The following is an 18,702-nucleotide window of genomic DNA, read 5'->3' on the forward strand; positions in this document are numbered from 1 at the left end:
CCAAGAATTATATTATTGCTTTAACTACTGCTCTAAACAATTGTCTGAAGTTGTAGCAGTGGCATTTGTTTTGCTTTATAATCATACGTTTTTTAAACTATTGCTACTTATAAAAAAGTAAATCTCAAATATAGCAGTAGTAATAAATTAGTAGAAGTAGAAATCGTTCTAAATAAAACATAAACTACAATTGGGGTAGTAGCTTAAAAATATAAATAATTTTATTGCTACTTTTGAAAAGTAGCAATAGAAATCTTTGCTACTAGTTGTTCGTTCTATTGCTACCAAATAATTGAGGTAGCAATAGAATAAAAATTGAAGTAGCAATAGAAAAAGTAAAAACTTCGAAAACAAAAAATAAACTAACAAATACACATATCCCAACGGGAAAAATGTTCAGTATAGGGGCCTTATTAAAGGCATTATTCTAAAGACACATGTACATCAAGTCGCATTGAAAAATTGTTTTAATTATACATGCTTACTTAAAAAGGCTTGTAGATGGTCATCTGTCGAAGGCTTTTTATAAGATTTTCAGTCAAAGAATTTGTATTCATTAGAACTTATAAAAATCTTATGAAGAAAATTTTCATACAAAATTTGATACATAATACTTGATAAATATACATGAATCCTTTTAGTAGTGAACATAATGAGAAATTAATATCGCAACTTTATAATACGTAAATAAGTCTTTAGAAGGCTTTCAAATCGAAGTCCTAAATTTAATCCCGCAGCTTGTGCCTTTTTTCTGAATGACGTATTTTTTTTCTTATTTTAATAATAAAATTATTTTTATGCTACCAAAAATTTTATTAGCATTTCTACCTAGAACTGCTACCAAAATAAAGTAGCAATGCTACCAAATGTTTAATTGTTGAAAAATATAATAACATTTATTGCTACTTGAAAAAAATATTTAGTGCTACTATTTGAAGAATTCAATTGCTACATTAAAATATTTAAATACCAATGACTCTACAACTGGTATTAAAATTTTTATTTTTTGCTACATCTTTAACTACTGCTACCAAAATCTAAAGGTAGCAGTAGTAATAGTAAATGATTTGCTGCTAGTTTTTGAAAATTTTTAACTACAAAAGTAGTTATTTTTCGTTACTACAGCTACTTGTAGTCTAGTTATTTAAACACTGAAATAAATAAATAAATAAATAAATAAATAAATAAAATTTTTTATGGTCTTAAAATAATATCTGCGTCATAAAAACTAAAAATAAAATTTTCAAAAATTCGAACTTAAGTTCGAAAATTTTTTAAAGCCATTGAAACCTGGTTTGGTGGCCCGAATTGTCTAAAATTTGGCAGTTTGGAGTACACTTGATGTCACGACAATGTTGGAATATTTAAAATAAGGTTCGAAAAAATTTTGCAGCTGTTAAAATAATCTCATAATTGGGGATATTCACAAAAATATAATTTAAGTTCTATTCGAGGTCAATTTATTACATTTTCTAATTTCGAAATAATGTTCGAATAAATTTTAAAGCTATTAAAATTATCTCAAAATCGTGGAGATTCACAAAAATATAATTTTTGTTCCTTTTCCTTACTTTTTCCAATTTCGAACAAACAAATTTTAAAACGAATTCGTAATACGAATAATTTCATTGTGTTCCATTCGACGAATTTACGCAACAAATTTTTTCGACTAGTTCGTCGTGCTTTACGAAATTCGTCGTTCGTCCCAATTGTGCGTATACCATTAGTTATTCTTTTAAATTTTACAGTATTTCTTAAACAAAATATGCAATACACTCAAACCTTATTTTATGCGAGTATGAATTAGTGCTGTTTCAAAATTCTAAAATTTTTCATTGCAAAAATAATTTTGAGAAAAATGTTGGTCCACATAAATCGATAAAGTACTACTACTACTGACAATCTCAATAAAGTACTACTACTGATTTTTTACCAATTCCGGTTCGGATATATAAAGTATTATTCCAATCCTTTGTAGGTACATGAAGAAATATTATTTTTTATTTTTAAGAAATTTTGTAAATATACTTCATTATTTGGAATTTGTATTCTGCTATTATTTGTTACCTTTATTTTTCATTATTTTTTAATAGTTTCAGTAAAGAATTAAATTTTTGTTGATTTTTATGCGATTTTGTTTGACTTTTGAGGGAATAATTTAAAATAGTGCACCTTTTTATTAAAAACCTAATTACTTTATTTTGTATGGAGCTTATGTATCGTTTTGTGCGAATTCGAATAATGCGTTTGTCTGCAAAACGAAATAATCGCATAAAACGAAGTTTGAGTGTATATGGAATTGGAGATTTAAAGCAATATCTAGTGGTGTACAAAGTTTGCAAAATTGTGCATGCATTTAATTTGTGTTAGTGAAAAACCTAAAAATTGTATATGTTTTATAATATGACAATTTTGAGAAGACGGTTATTTATGATTAATACATCATTGGACTTTGGAACACATTTCAAATGATACCACATATTAGATCTTTTGTTTCAAAACAAAAAAAAAAATAATTACAAAATACCTTTCTTTAATTTGGTCCAGCTCACGAATGGTCATCGACTTAAAATATTTTGGGAATTATCATAAAACAAAGCAAGGTAAATTTTGAGAGGGGTAACAAAAACAGAGTGAGTCGGTCTAATGTACATAGTATATTAGTATGGATGTATGTATATAGTTTATGAAATAGCAAAAAGGATTCAAATTATTTTTGGATATTTAATTCAAAACCCCATTATACATGTAAAATTTTCATGAGTTAGAGATATAATGCTTTGAATGAATTTGTAGTTATGTTTTCAAACAATTACCTTAAACCAACCATAAATTGTGGGTGCCACAAAGAAGCCTCCATATAGACTAAAACGCAGAACGCGCCACCAATCGTAATTTCCTTAAAAAATAATTCGGTAAAGAGCTTTATAACGAAACTTTCATTTAATTTTAAATTTACCCCATCGTTTTCCCTCAAACGTTTGTTGAATTAAACTGCTTGTTGGCCATATGAAACTGTAGGAAATCATACCCCTCACAATCGGATATTTCGTTATTAATACTTTGAATTTCTGTAGGAGCATAGACATTTTACTACTTTTTTGTTGTGCTAAAATAAGGAAATTGTTTTTGTTTTTCATGAGAACCCTTATGAATTTTAAAAAGCACAAGCGGTTACAAACGTTGACCTTGATTAGACGTTTGAATGCAAAAGGGCGGGTAGAAAAGTTTAGCTATACTCATATTATCAAACCTTCAGTGAAAACGGTACCTACATATTTACGTGTTTATGTATGTACATACATATGTAGGGTATGTATTGTTTGGTGTTAACAATTTGTATCTTGAAACCTAATTTCGCAAATGTAAAGGCTTTTTATAAAAACCTTTGGTAAACTGTAACACATTATCAGAACGGTCGTGAATTTCTAACTGGGAGCGTAATGGAAATTAAACAATGCTTTTTACTGGCGCTTTTTGTATGGGCTTTTGAATATTCCGAGGGTTTCGATAGTAAAATTGTAAATGGTTCGATGGCTTTGCCTGGCGAATTTCCATTTATGGTAAGATTTCCACATTGTTATCACATGTTTTTTATTTCATTTTACAAAAAAACGTTCTAAAGGTATCACTGAGACATGCATCTTCAGGTCGTCACTCCTGTGGTGCGTCTCTCTTGAACCGCGTTTGGGTTTTAACTGCTGCCCATTGTGTGGTTAAATCAAATCCGAAACAAATAAATATTCAGTACGGTAGCATTGAATTGGATCAGAATTCAACGGATCTGGCAAATGTATCAAAAATATTTGTCCACGAAGGCTATAACCCAGCCAATCAATATATACATGACATTGCTTTGTTGAGATTGGAAAAGCCGGCCACTGTAGAAAAAGATTTTGTCGGCGTTCGATTGCCAGAATTGAATGCCTCCACTGACAATCAAACACCAGTTACGTTAATCGGCTGGGGCTTAAACGCGGTAAGTGAATTTTTAAATACCAAGTGAAATAATTTTAATTAATTATTAAATGCTATTTTAGACGGGAGGAGTAGTACAGCAGTTATTGCAAAAAGTCGATTTGGAAATATTTGACGATGACGAATGCAGTAAAAGGCATGGTGTACAGATGCATTCGACAACTATTTGTGCCGGTGTGCCAGAGGGCGGCAAAGGACAATGCAGTGGTGATTCTGGTGGTCCTTTACTATTGAATGGTACTCAAGTTGGAATTGTTTCGTGGTCTCGTAAACCTTGCACAAGACCTCCATATCCAGGAGTTTTTACTGAAGTATCCGCATACGTTGGATGGATTTTGGAAACAATTCTTGACGCTGAAGACGATGAAGAAGACAATACCGAAGGACTCGAGCAAATATTAAGTGGAAATTTAATAATAGTTCGTGCTAAAAATCCCTTAAATGTGAAAAATTTTAATTAATAGAATAATATACAATCATAATGAAATTTGTGTTTTACTGGAAATCCATAATAAAAAATTGATGTGGTTTTTAGTTATTCATACATAAACAATTTGTAATTTTTTTAAATTATTTTGTAATTAAAAGTTTTTTGTTGCAGGTATCACTGCGTTTAAAAAAATCCAAAAAACACTTTTGTGCTGGAACCATCATAAAGAACAATTTGATTTTAACAGCTGCACACTGTTTTACTTACGTTAAAAAGGCCGAAGAGTTCCTGATTCAGTACAACTCCACTCTTCTCAATCCTATACAGCCACAATATGCAGTTGCATTGGATATAATAAAACACGAGGGATATAATCCAACCATCGCAATACATGATATAGCACTAGTCAGACTGAAAGAATCTATCAGCTTATCTACGAATTTATATAAAGTAAAATTGGCCGATGATTACAACGCGAGCTTTGAAAATATCACTGGAACCTTGGTAGGATGGGGTTTAAATGAGGTAATTAAATTGGTAACTCTCAAATGCTGAACAATTTCATCATAGTAATTTATTACTTCGTTTTAATCAGACCAATGGCGCACTTGCAGTTGAATTAGAAAAGGTAAACTTGGAAATAGTCGCGTTAGAAGAATGTCGCAATCAACTGAAATCTATCATTCACATTTCAAATCTGTGTGCTGGAGGAGTTGAGAACGGTCAATGTTCCGGAGATTCTGGAGGACCATTATTGTATGCAAATAGGCAGATTGGTATAGTTTCATGGAGCTTCAAACCCTGCGCTTCAAAGCCGGGTATTTTTACTAATTTATCGTATTATACTCAATGGATACAGGAAAAAGTTGTAAGCATTGACACTCTTAATTAATTAAATGCACTTTATTATAAATATTTTGACAACAAAAATAAACCTTGTTTATATATGTATGTACATTTAATACTAAAATTGCTCTAACTATTTCTAACGCGGAATTTTATTGTTCAATTGTATTCCCCCGATGTGAGTCGTGGTGATCGACTAGTTCCTTTCTTTTCATGTAGGCCAAAAATGTGGTCCACATTAAACTACAAATACTTACAAAAACAAGTCGATTTCTTTCAGGTATTATGGAAAAATTTATTGTCTGTAAAATCGGCCATATGCAAATACCCACCTAAAAAAATGTATATGTAAATGAAATCATGTTTAATAATAGAAAGTACCACTGACGTGTACTTACCTTAAATGTGGGTAAAAATTTTTCCTTTGTTTCTTCGACGGCCTCTGAAAAAGATTTCATTTCCAATAACGACATACCCATGAAAAAGCTTGCACAAGCAAAAGGACCATATGAAATTTGTTCAATGGCGGCCTAAAAATGAAATATGTATTATACACACACACATATATTCGCTGTCATGTAATATGATGTTACCCAAAATGTATATGGGTTAGTGTTGTCCATTCATTAGCTGGATAGTTTTCATGAAAATATCGTATGGAGAACGATTTTTCATGTTAAATATCTATTGATAGACATTCGTGAGTTGGACCGCTTACCAAAAAGTGCTTTTTTAGTAATTTTTTTATTTTACAGTATTTATTAAACAAAATATATTATATGTAGTATCATTTGGAAGGTTTTTTGAAGCCAAGTCTAGTGCATACATTTTATGTTTATTAGTGAAAACCCTAACAACACTTCGGAACACAATGAACACACGGTTAATTATAATAAATACATATTTGGAGCGGCTTTAAAACCCATTTCAAACGATACCTCATATTGTTTCAAAACAAAATAAAACTTAAAAAAAAAAAAAATAATTGTAAAATATGTACCTTTTTTAATTTGGTCCAGCTCACGAACGGTCATCGCTAGACTTTAAATAACAAGGCAAATTTTGAGAGTGGTAACAAAAACACGTTTTTGCTTTACATACAGAGTGAGTTGGTCTAATGTACATATTATTAATAAATTATAAACAATTGTAATTGGTTTTACCTTTAACAGACCAGTTCTCACATTCATTTGGGGCCACATCGCAGAAGTTAATCTAAACCAACCATATAATGATGGGGCAACGTAAAGAGATCCAAATAAACTAAATCTTAACATGCGCATATAGTCATAGGTTTCTGTCATTATTTATAAATTATAATTGAGTTCGATTATTTTATATTCAGAATGGGTATACTTACTTAAATTTTTACCCTCAAGCGTTTGTTGTATTAAACTTCCGGTGGGCCATAATATCGCATAGGATATTGATCCTCTGATCAAGGGGTGAGTGGTGATAAAAGCACGCCATTGTGTTCTTATGAATTTAAGTGTTAAAGGCACCATTCTATATAGTGTTTTAGTTATTAAAAAATAAATTTTTAGTTAAAAAATTTAAATGTCATGTATGTATGTTTGAGTACCAGTGCAATTTTTGAACATTTTTCTCATCACTAATTTTTCTCATCACTAATTTACCATTTTTAAATTGTTAAACGAGTTTAGTCTGGCTAGTTATTGAGTCTAATTTTTTTCGGAATTGGATTTGAAACCCATGTATACATAATAGCTTAAAAAAACTCAATGTATCGTTGTACAATAATTGTATTTTAATTTTTATTCATCAATAAATTTGTAGACTTATCGAAGCTGCTATATTATATTTTGTATAATTAATCGAAATTCCGTTGATACACATCTAATAGAACATTCACAAGAAATTGGAACAAAAGACTTAAAGGAAATAAAAACTCAAGTTCAAGGCCGAGATTTTAGTGTAATACAAGGTCAATGTTTCGGAAAAGCTTTTTTTAAATATTTCATATTTCATTAAAATTACCTCATATAACGTACGTTGAATTCGTATTTATTTTGAGATACACAAACAAATTATTTAGTTTAATGTACATACACATGCATACATTTGTCCGATTATTTCAACAATTATTCTGAACTATTTATTTTCTGTTCACTGATGTAAATGCTACAATAGTTGAGCGTGCACTAAATTGAATTTTTACTCAGAAATATTTTTGTTGCAATTTTCTAATGATGGGATGGCGACGTCATCAATTGCTTAAAAATTTCTAAAAAATAACCGAATCTCTTTTTGAATTAAAAATACATACTATTTTTTTTTAATTTGATGAATTTACACGAATTAGTGGTGTACAGTATAACAATTTTATTCAAATAATTTTGTGGATCGAAAGTAGGAAACCATGTTCATACTTTTTAGTATCAAACTTTTGTAAGAGCCAAGCAAGTCTATTCAAATTTAAAAAATTTCATATACATTTTTTGAAAACTTCATAGTCCGGAAAATTTATGAAAAAAGTTAGCGAACTGGGGAACTGTAAAAAGCCTAATTATTATTGTCTATTGTATTATTGTGTTAAGCATGTTCATCTCGTACCTTAAAGGTACGTTCAGATCTATCAAATATTTCATCAAAAAGACGTAACCATTAATTTTTATAAATATATTTTAGATTCTGCATGATTTTTGTAATTTCAAATATTGTCGAAACAAATAATAAAGACAGTCTGTACTGATGTCGTCAAAGATATATTATGTTTGTGCAAAGAAATATATATTTAAAGGATATCAAATTGTAGATTTTTGTCAAATAGGTTTCAACGTATCTTTAATATTCAAAATTAATTTTAAAAAAATTTAAAGTTGCAAAATGTTGATAAAGGTATTTCAGTGCTAACTACTTATTTTCTACAATAAGAATTCAACTTTGAAATTGCATATTAACAAAATTGTTGTTAAAAGATTACTTTATACCATACGTGCATTAAGAAAACTGTTGGCATCAAAAACTCCCTTTGTCCAAAATTGAGTTCGCTCTTTTTAAGTAATTGGGTGACGATATTTAAAATAATTAAATTTATGTAATCCCGAAATATTCCGGGATTGCAATTTCCAAAATTCTCAATCCCGGGATTTTTAAAAGCTAGCCCCGTTTGTCATCTCTGCTACCTACTTACCTTATTTATTTCTGTTTAATCTGCTTACCGAGGAACAACTTTTATGGGGGCTGCATTATTTTTTACAATTTAATATTTTTTTACTCCAAAGTATATATTACATTTTTTAGATATTTTAGTAGTGGAACGACTAAATTTGGACATTTCTTAATCTTAATTTATTATCCTATATACCTATAAGAATTTATCATTATTTGACTTAATATGAAAAAATAATAAAATGCAACAACAAATGCACCAAAATTTGTATTTTAATATTTTTTCTTGCTTTTTCCCTTTTACACAATCTCTATTTTTAATTGGAAAACATAAATTTACTTTTTACTTGCTTTTTCGAATTTTATTTATGAACAAAAACTTAGTTGGTTGACTGTAAAATTTACAGTGTAAATATTTGCATATCCTTATAGATTTTGGTAGAGGAATTTACGTCTATATCAAAAGTACTTATGTAGAATTTTATCGTGTTATTAGTATTTATAAGTGAATTTTGACCGTGAAGTAATTTTTAGAAGGGCAGTTCGTATGGTCAAACGATGACCGATTATTACAAAAATCGGTAGTGTCATTCAGACTTCAATAAAAGCAAGTTTTGCCGATTTTTGTTGACGTAAAACAACATTTATCATAACCAGGGAAACCGAAAACATGCTCTAGTGTATTAAGCGCTTTAAATATGCCGTAAAAAAAACATAAAATATGCTCTTAAAATTTAAAATATATGCTCCAAAAATTATATTTTTTATTATTTTTTAACATTGAAAAGCTCAAAAAGACTGAAATTGTAATGAAATAATAAATGTTTAATGTCATATTCTATATCCTACAACATTTTTTATAAATGTTTCATCTCATAGTTTGAAGAACTAGTATAATAGAATTCCGTTTTACGTTCAGATAACCAATAAATATCCTGAAACCATTTGGTCCCCAAAAAACATATTTCAAACGACAAAGTTTGACACATTTCTTCCAATTGTATTCATAGCTTTTAAACTGAAATTTTAATCGGTGTTCTCATAAATTCCAATAATTAGTTTTTTAAACCATAAAAATGGATTGGTCTCATGAAATCAAAAGTAATCGGTTTTATGTCCGATTTAAAATATAATGCTTTATTGAATAAAAAACTATAACAACGAATTTTTTTTTCAAAATTGCAAAATAGGCTAAAAAATTAAAAAAAAAAAATAAAAAAATAGAATTTTATTTTTTTTAAATAAAGTTTTGAAAGAAAATTAAAAATGTATAAAAACGAAAAAAAAGCGAAAACATCAAAATATGCACTAAGAGAGTAAGATATGCTCTAAAAACTCGAAAATATGCTAAAAAGTTAAATCATGCAAAAATATGCTCTTATGGGTAAAATATGCAAAAATATGCTCTAACAAATCGATGCCAAAATTCTCAAGTTGGTCTGAAATGTGTAAATATCTTATCCATGGGTCCATACGACGCACCACAAAAAACATGCATTTGCATATTTTGGTTTCCCTGATCATAACTATGGGCTCAGGTGGGTGTAGTACCAATATTTTTTTGCTGTTAAAAACATCAGCACAAACGCATGAATAACTACGTTTAAAGATATTTAAAATATCTATAAAAACAAAAAATATGAAGTTTTTTGCTTGTCTTGTAAAATTTCTATATATTTGTAGGGTTCGTTAAGAGGAATCAAAGTAAATTAATAAAGTAGCGACATCTCTTGTTGTACAACAACATCTACAACAAACACATGTATTTTGTTTTTGGAATAATCCAGCAATGTGTCAAAATAAAATTTAAGAAAATTTCCTTTAACAACAAAGTGAACAAAACCTAAATATAAAATATTACTTTAAGGTTGAAAATATAAAGGATTTAATTATATTATTATATATTATACAATTTATAACACTTTTAAACTACTTTAAAACCACTTTTAATTCATTTTTTCAACTTTTCACAAATTTTAACAAATTGAAAAACACAATTTAAAAATGGCGACATAAACAATGTTAACAATTTTCAAAACAAACTTTGACAACTAATTTTATTTTTCTATAGAAACTATAGTTAAATAAAATAGTCAAGTGATGCTACTTAATTAATTTACTTTGAGAGGAATGAATGTTTTTTCATAGATAAAAAAGTATGTACTTGTAACATGTTCTATATATTACCACAGGTTATACAGAGACGTCACGAAAAAGCTATTTCCCTCTCTTTCGCACAAAACGAATTTAATGATTTTTTAGCTGTATTTTATATACCTCTTCTTACCAAACAATTTCAAAATCAAACAAAAGCTGATTTTAGACTTTTTCAAATGTCAAAATTTACATCTATTGCATACAATAATAAATTACTTTTCCTTAAAATTTTACCGTTTTTAATCGCTATATTAGTACTAATTTTGTATCGACATAATTTGTGTTAAAACAAAACCAAACATGTGATGGCTATCAGCTGTTTTTCAATGAAATACTTCCGCATATTTTGTTATAACAGTATTTATTTTACAGTTTGTATCGATTTTATGAATGATGTGTTGTATGTATTTCAAAATCATTCATATAATTTTAATTTATTTAACAATATTCAATAACCTAGTCATAATTTTCATGTCACTATTTGTATTAGGTAATAAAATTATTACATCGTTTTGATAACAATAATTTAATATTTGTTCAAAAATTGCAAAACTTTTTTGTGGATTAAACTTACACGCATTTAATATATTTATATTATTTTTATGTTTGTACTTTGGGTTTAATTCTATAATTAGTTGGTTACAATAAATTAAATTTACTTTATCACATAATTTTGTAATGCAAAAACTTTACATTATTGTCGAACAAAGCAAAAATTTCGCACTGAGATCTGCGCCGTCCAACAATAGCAAAGGCGGTGGTTGAAACGAAAACTTCTGACGGCGGCTTGAAATCGACTGTAATCTAACTTAACACTCAAGGCGAATTTACATAAGGAGGTGGCAATTCAGCAACAACATTTTCCATGTATTTTGTTTTTGTATAAATCGAAAACGTCTGTGAAAAAAGTCGAAAATTTAAAATTTTAGTTTTTTCTAACAATTTAAATTAAGTTAAACGAAATACAAATAAATTTGTCCCATTACCTATTTTTTGTATGACTTGAATATGAAATTGTTTTTGGAAAGTACACGGAATCGAAGTGTAATTATACAGTGCTTATGTCAGACTGTATAGACAAATAAACTTTGGGCGGAATCAATGAATGTCATAAAAATTAAAATATTAAAAAAGGAATCGGCCAAGCTCTTTTAGATGGAGTTATTAATTTTTATATTAATATATAATTTATTTAATATTTATCTAATTTGATTTTAAAATAGTCTTAAATTGTTCTCGAAAAATGAAATCTTGATATTCTTTTGCTATATCTGCACAGCATAATGACTGTTTCGGATTATCTCGATAACATTTTATTAGTTCTTTCCTCATCTTTGTAATGGTTTCATTAACATCTTCTACCCATGCTAACGGTTTTCCAATCCTAGTTTCAACTCTCTCGACTGATTTATCGAATTGGTATACTTCTACTTCATTGTATTTCTTTCGATATGCATCTTGAGCCTGTGACCAATTGTGGGGCATTTCTTGAACGGATCTATATGGCAAATGGGCTTGTAGATTTTCCCCTTGGCTTTCAATGGCATCATTTAATTTCTTCTGCATCTCTTTTTCAACGCCCACCAATCGTGAGACTACTGATGGGGTAACTTGTATTGATAAAGTCCGTAGCGGATTTTCAATGCGCACAGTTTGAGGTGTAGAGTTATGAGCTCCCATTTTTATAAAATAGTTTGATTTGTGAAAAACAGTAATTATGTCATTTTACAAAAAGTGATTCAATATTTCATATAATTTTCAAATAACATGTAAAATGTTTGTACATATCATATCGCTCATTGTAATTAAAAGCGCTATAACTTAACCATGATTTTTAAGTACAAATTGTTATAGAGAATTTAGTATGTACGTATGTATTAAGGAAATAACTATTGACGTTATATTCACGAATTTTTTTCACGGTTGTTAAAAAGTCGGAGTCGATTAAGCCATGTTCGTCTGTCTGTTGAAATCAGTTTTTAGTTGTTGTTTTTCTGTTTTGCTTTTGCTGTAATAATAATATCGTCGGTAAAATGAAATAAATATAGATTTGGTGAAGTGTATTTAAAATACGGCACAGCCGAATATAGCACTCTTACTTTTTGGTACAGCCGAATATAGCACTGTTACTTTGTCATTGATTAAAATTTAATCATTAGATTCACTAGAAATGGAAAATGGTGTTGGTGCGTTATATTTTTGATTCCAAATGACCGAAAAAATATATTAATTAATTATACAAAATTTTTGCAAAATTAGTTATATGCACATGTGTATGTATGTTCAATTTTTTTCCTTTATAAATTCTTTATTAAACGGATATGTTCAGAAAATGTACCTATTGTCACCTAAAACGCAAACTATTTAAATTGAAAAGTTATAGAAACGCGATTTATTTGTAGTAAATAAACATATTGTTTAATATTGAAACCTATCACTTGTTATAATAGTTGACAAAGGCGTATATACGCCTTACCTTTAATAATTAAATGTTTTTGTAGATAAGGCCTTTTTTGTCAATAAAATCGCTAATTTTGGTCGGAGTGGTCCAATTTGTGTAGACATTTGTTTTGATGTTATACATTAGAATTAACAATAAAATCGAATTTTAATCTTTGGTTAGTTAGTGCGTTTGCGTTTCAAGTGACGACTTTGCTTGTTCATTAGTGTCTAATAAAAATGGTGTTAAATGTTGTTAGTCCAATTGAATAACGGAAATTGGGCAATTAAGAGAACTTTTTTGATTTCTACAAAAATTCTAACATTAAATTTACACACATATATAACAAAGGACAAACAACAATAATTATGTACATAAGTGATGTACCTATACATAAATGTCTACACAAAATATAAGTTAGTTAGTTAGTTTTAGGCACGAATGAAAATAAAATTAGAACCCAAACAACAGACATTTGGCTCCTTTTTCTCTATATTCATTTGCTAAGGTTTCCTATTTTCTTCTTACTCATTTTTATGATGATTGTTATCATTAAAAATATACAATACGTGGCGGACTCCAGAAACAATTTTATAAATGGATATTGAAATTATTTTCATTCTCACCAAAAAAATCTAATATATTAGTAAATGCTTTTAATATACATACATACATACATACATACATACATACATACATACATACATACATTCTTGTATGCTTTTCTGATTTGGTTTTTGTAGTATTTTGCTGTTTGTTTTCACTTCCTTTATTTTGGCAAACATCAACAGGAAATGTCCATTAATATTAATAGAAAATATTGATGCGTTGATGTATGTAGTAAGTAACCCAGTTGGCCACATTTTTAAGAGAAATATAGGACATCCAGAACAAATCTCGACTTTTTGTAGTGATTTTTAACTTTCCGATTTCCGGAAATTTGTTGCCATTTGGCACCGTTTTAATAAGAAAAGCATTTTTAGATTTGCAAATTGTGTTAACGAAAGTTCCGTTTTTAAAAAGAGGGGATTAAAAAGGATATATTTTTTGAAATACGAAATTAATATTAAAATTAATGACTTGCTAAAAATAATATTTTTAATGTTGACAATAAAAATATTTTCTTAACATTTTGACCAAATCTCATGTTCTAGATTTGTTTATATGTATATTTATAAAACGAAATTGTTTTTCCCTTCTGTATATAGAGGAACCCTTAAATATCGATTTTGTTTTTTTTTTTTTGTAATTTGCCGGAAGTCAATTGAAAATTAAATAATTAATTTGCAAAAACTATCTTTGGGATAAAATTAATATTTTAACAAAGTATAAAGCGACCAATAGGAATTTTATTTTCACAATTCCATACATATTTGCAAATATAAATAATAAATAATAATAAATATTAAATAATAAATAAATATTAATTCAATATAATGAATTTAATTTAGGATGTTGGGGATGCCAGTTTAGCGAACGTGAATGCAAATGCAAATAGTATAATAAAATTTAAAATAATGAAGTTATAAAATATATTTGGTGAAGTGTCGCGTGGACGTTACACGATCAAGTTTTGCCTTTTAAATTTCATTTTCTTACCAATTAACAATATTGTGAATAAAATTAATAAATATAATGAAAATGACATCTTGAAAATTTAAAATTTTCCTGCAGCCAGGAAAATTCAGACGAATTTAGACCATAACTTGTAGGTGTAACTGCTGAGTATCAACATTTTTACTTCATAGTACATAGAAAAAGTATTCGCAAAAATTTAGCGAATATAAAAAAGGAAGCAAATCATTCGCATATGCGAAAGCGAGCACTCCTTATATCGAGCAATCCTAATTTAAAATTGTATTAAAAACTTAACATTCCAATTGTTTTCTATAAATCAATGACGTCAATGTTGAAGTGGTTTTTAATTATTTCTGTTCTAACTTCTGTTTTAAATAAACAAGTTCAATGGTCTGAATATATAGATGGAAAAAAATAAAATAATATGAACTACCAAGGTATTAAACATTAGCACTTTCCGCTCTTTCTTTTATTTATAAAGTTTTAAAGAGATTTTTTGATATTTCTATTTTTTTAATATAACCAGACATGTTGGAGACAATGTTTTTACATATTTGGTAATCAAATCAAACTATTAACAATTTAACATCTATATACATACATACATGATTTTCGATTTTAATTTGTTGTTTTAAAGTTCACACAACGCTAACCAATTTGGAGGTGTTGAAAGGCAACTCCGACATACTTAAAATGGTAATAACTTGTTACATGACAATCGGTAATAGATACGGATCAGGCATACATAATTAAATTCCCTAATATGAATAAAAAAATAACTGCAGCCAACTTAACACGTTGAAGTAAATGAAGGCGTAGATGAAAATGATGTCATATATCGTTATTTTTTCAATCGGTGTATAATGTATTTTTTTTAAATCCTTCGACATTGTCCGAACAAATTCGAAATTTTGAAATTGCAATCCATATAAATTAATTTAAATAATACGTTCGCACTCCGAAAGTTCTATTCATTTAGTTTTTTTTTTTTTTTTTTTTTAAAGACAGGTAGATGCATAAATTTAATAATTTAGTTACAAAATTTCGAAAGATTTTCATGAAATAACTGCAATAGAATTGTGTTACAAATAAGTTTGTGATCATTTGTCTTTATTCTAGTTGGATAATTTGGGTTTCGTGTCAATAAGCCCTTCATATTTAAAAACAAAATTATATTTGAAATATGTAAACCGTCAGACAAAAACGTCATGCAATTATTAAAGGAAATTTTTCAAAATGCCACTATTTGTTTAAGATTCTCTAATAAAAACTGTTCAAACACGCAAACTTAATAATGATTCAGTTGTAGTAGTTGTACAAATTAGTTTAATATTGCTAAGCCTTCGTTCTTTAGTCATTCTTAGTCGTAGTCATTTTATTTATTTTAATTTTATCTCGTTTTCAAAAAGTGCATTAAGGAAATATTATTTGAAATGTTCGTATGTAATGAGCCATTTTCAATTGGCATTTAAGCAATAGTTGGTGGTTAACACAATAATGAAAGTTATTTACAATTTGTGATTGCCAAAGTGTAAACGTAAATGTACAAACGTCATTAAATTATTCGATGTGAGGACGTTTATACGTCTTTATAAATAAAGTTGCCACTCATTCGTTGAAAATTATATCCGAAGGATATCGAAATATTGAAAAATAAATTAATAAAGAATTGTTATCTCGAGCTCGAGAAATATTTTTTTTTTTTTAAATTTGGATAAAAAAATCATTTTTTTTAAACATTGAAGAAATAGCTATATATATATATATATATATTATTATATATATATATATATATATATATATATTATATATATTATATAATATATATATTTATATATATTATATATATATATATATATATATATATATATATATATATATATATTTTTTTTTTTTTCGTATTTATTTATCATCCAATCAAAAGGAGAAAGAAAAGTCTCTACTACACTAATACTTATACCACACACATTCATACATCTAAAATTAAATAAATGAATTTATCATTAGACCTTTCAATTGTTCATTAATATGCATAGAAGGTTGAATTTGGAATACAAAATTAATATTAATGAAAGGTAGCGATTTCAATATTACAATTTTACCTCTTTCGTCTTTTTTCTATAAATATTTATATTGTTAATAAATTACCAATTAAATAAAGGGGATGTTAGTAATATTTATTTAGTATAATTTATATAGTTTAATATTTCTTATTTGTTTTTTCCTTCTAGAATATTGTTCAAATGATCAAGAACTATATTTTATTTCAAACCTTTATTTTTTTGAAAGCAAGTGAGTGGTTCACAATTAAATTATAAAAATACATATATACAAATGTATTCATAGGACTATGGGATAATACATGTTATTTAGAGAAATACTTAGATATGTATGTACATACATACATATATTTGGAAATTAACCCCCAAGAGAGTATGTGTGAGACAAAGATTGTTTTCATTATTGGTAAACCACGCTTAATTGAACCACTTAAGAATTGAGAATCACAACACATTTTCTAAAAAGTGGACTAAATAATCATTTACTCTTTTTTATTTTTGTATATCAATTTCTTATTTTAGTTATTATTTTTTAATTCATTCAATTTATTCTCTTATTAACTAGAAATCAAAAACGATTTGACTTAAACAAACCTTTTAGAATACCTAAGAAACCAAAGAACAACAGGAGGTAATTAATTTTAAATTAAAGGATGAAACCGAAACTCTTTCAGAACGCCCGTAAGAAGTAAAATATTTATTTGACAATAGTTACTAAGACAATGTTGCCTTTTGGCATTTTTTACAATATTCCTTCGTTTTTTCAACAATGAGCACGTGCATTATTATCTTATTTTTTGCAGAAACATACTACAAAAATTCCTACTAATTACTGATTCTATTATTTATCTGCACACATACATAAATACATATGTATGTCTAATTATGTGCATAAGGATGTACAATGGCCATATTATAATAGAAGTCCTTGGAAAATAAAGTAAATAACCCACAGTTAACCACAGTTATCCCTGTAGTTTTATAACCGACAATTGTCGTTGAGATAAGAAGAAGGTAAAAACAAAATAAACCATTTACATAGACCCTGTAAGTGATATGAGGAGCCAATGATGATTTACTTATGTACCTTCTATATATAATTTACAAATAATGTATAAAAATTTTCATATTCTGTGTTTGATTTTTCTCTTTCAGACATGATAAGAAAACATATGTTTTGACACCTGCCTTTTGACAATCACTGGTAACTTTCTATCTTTAGATATTGGTAGGATGTATTCTTAAACATATTTATTTTCAGAAATATATTTATTTAGTTACTTAATAGAAATATGAATATTTTTGTTGTGAATCTCGAAAACATGGACTTGGCTTATCGAGTCAAACATTGATTGGTTTGTGTCAAGAGCTCTTCAATTTAAATTGTATAAAAGAAAAAAATATAATAAAATATGTGTTTAAAATGCCATAAATAAGTCACTTAAGTCAATGAAGTTTCCAATGTTAATTAAACTGTAGAAATAAGGGTTCGTGCTTGTGTTCCAAACTATTTAATTGGTTTATGGAAAACCCTTTTAATTACACACACAAATATGACAAATTCTCACACAATGCGCCCGTATATTTTATTGAAATTTCACATGAAATTATACATATAAAGAAATAAAAGAGACAATTAATATTTGGAAATATTTTATTAAATTCATCATCATTTAATTTACAAACTAAAAAATGATCTTACGACAGATTTAAAAAAAAATCAGCAATTAGGTATTTGGTATTTTTTTAATCTTTAGATAAAATAGTTTGTAAGTTAGGAATTTCGAAACAGATGATTCCTTATTAATGTATTTTGAAATGGAATCATAGTTTTAAGTAAAATCATTCGTAAACACTGACCTCATCAATCGATTTAAATGAATAATTTAAACAACATTTACGAATTTATAGTCGGACATAGCCGCCATATGATACCGTACACCAGTCAGTCAGTATGTTTAATTAATTATCTAATAAATAAAATAAAAGGACAAAACTATCGAAATAACAAAAATATATATATATTTTCAGCATTACAAAATTGAATTATTATTATCGCTTAGTGTATTGCAACTTTTACA

The 18,702-nt window shown here is 27.6% G+C and overlaps 3 protein-coding genes across 7 annotated transcripts; 1 reads left to right on the forward strand and 2 right to left on the reverse strand.

Moving 5' to 3' along the window:
• The first annotated feature begins 2,124 nt into the window (after positions 1–2,124).
• LOC124418754 (serine protease 46) lies at positions 2,125–17,458 on the forward strand. Of its 4 annotated transcripts, XR_006940196.1 has the most exons (7): positions 2,615–3,563; positions 3,626–3,979; positions 4,041–4,397; positions 4,580–4,933; positions 5,004–5,276; positions 17,187–17,302; positions 17,425–17,458. XR_006940196.1 is itself a non-coding variant. In XM_046946050.1 (6 exons), exons 2-6 carry the CDS (start codon positions 3,444–3,446, stop codon positions 5,298–5,300), a joined length of 1,482 nt encoding a protein of 493 aa, XP_046802006.1. In that variant the 5' UTR covers positions 2,125–2,365; positions 3,372–3,443. The 4 variants fall into 4 exon arrangements, 3 of the variants coding, with proteins under 3 accessions (XP_046802006.1, XP_046802007.1, XP_046802004.1); XM_046946050.1 differs by lacking the exons at positions 17,187–17,302; positions 17,425–17,458 and adding an exon at positions 2,125–2,365 and having other exon boundaries at positions 3,372–3,563; positions 5,004–5,300; XM_046946051.1 differs by lacking the exons at positions 17,187–17,302; positions 17,425–17,458 and adding an exon at positions 6,274–6,350.
• On the reverse strand, positions 5,291–11,283 carry LOC111678959 (mpv17-like protein). 2 transcript variants are annotated; one of them, XM_023440426.2, is made up of 5 exons: positions 11,118–11,283; positions 6,615–6,760; positions 6,418–6,551; positions 5,653–5,784; positions 5,291–5,586 (listed from the first exon to the last, which is right to left on the reverse strand). In XM_023440426.2, the coding sequence occupies exons 2-5, from the start codon at positions 6,757–6,759 to the stop codon at positions 5,407–5,409; spliced, it is 591 nt and encodes a 196-aa protein (XP_023296194.1). In that variant the 5' UTR covers position 6,760; positions 11,118–11,283; the 3' UTR covers positions 5,291–5,406. The 2 variants fall into 2 exon arrangements, with proteins under 2 accessions (XP_023296194.1, XP_046802008.1); XM_046946052.1 differs by lacking the exon at positions 11,118–11,283 and adding an exon at positions 7,253–7,272.
• LOC111678954 lies at positions 11,575–12,290 on the reverse strand. The gene has a single exon (XM_023440416.2). It carries the CDS (start codon positions 12,221–12,223, stop codon positions 11,747–11,749), a length of 477 nt encoding a protein of 158 aa, XP_023296184.2. The 5' UTR covers positions 12,224–12,290; the 3' UTR covers positions 11,575–11,746.
• Positions 17,459–18,702: the final 1,244 nt, after the last annotated feature.

Source organism: Lucilia cuprina, chromosome 3, assembly GCF_022045245.1.
Source record: "Lucilia cuprina isolate Lc7/37 chromosome 3, ASM2204524v1, whole genome shotgun sequence".
NCBI classification, from domain to species: Eukaryota; Metazoa; Arthropoda; class Insecta; order Diptera; family Calliphoridae; genus Lucilia; species Lucilia cuprina.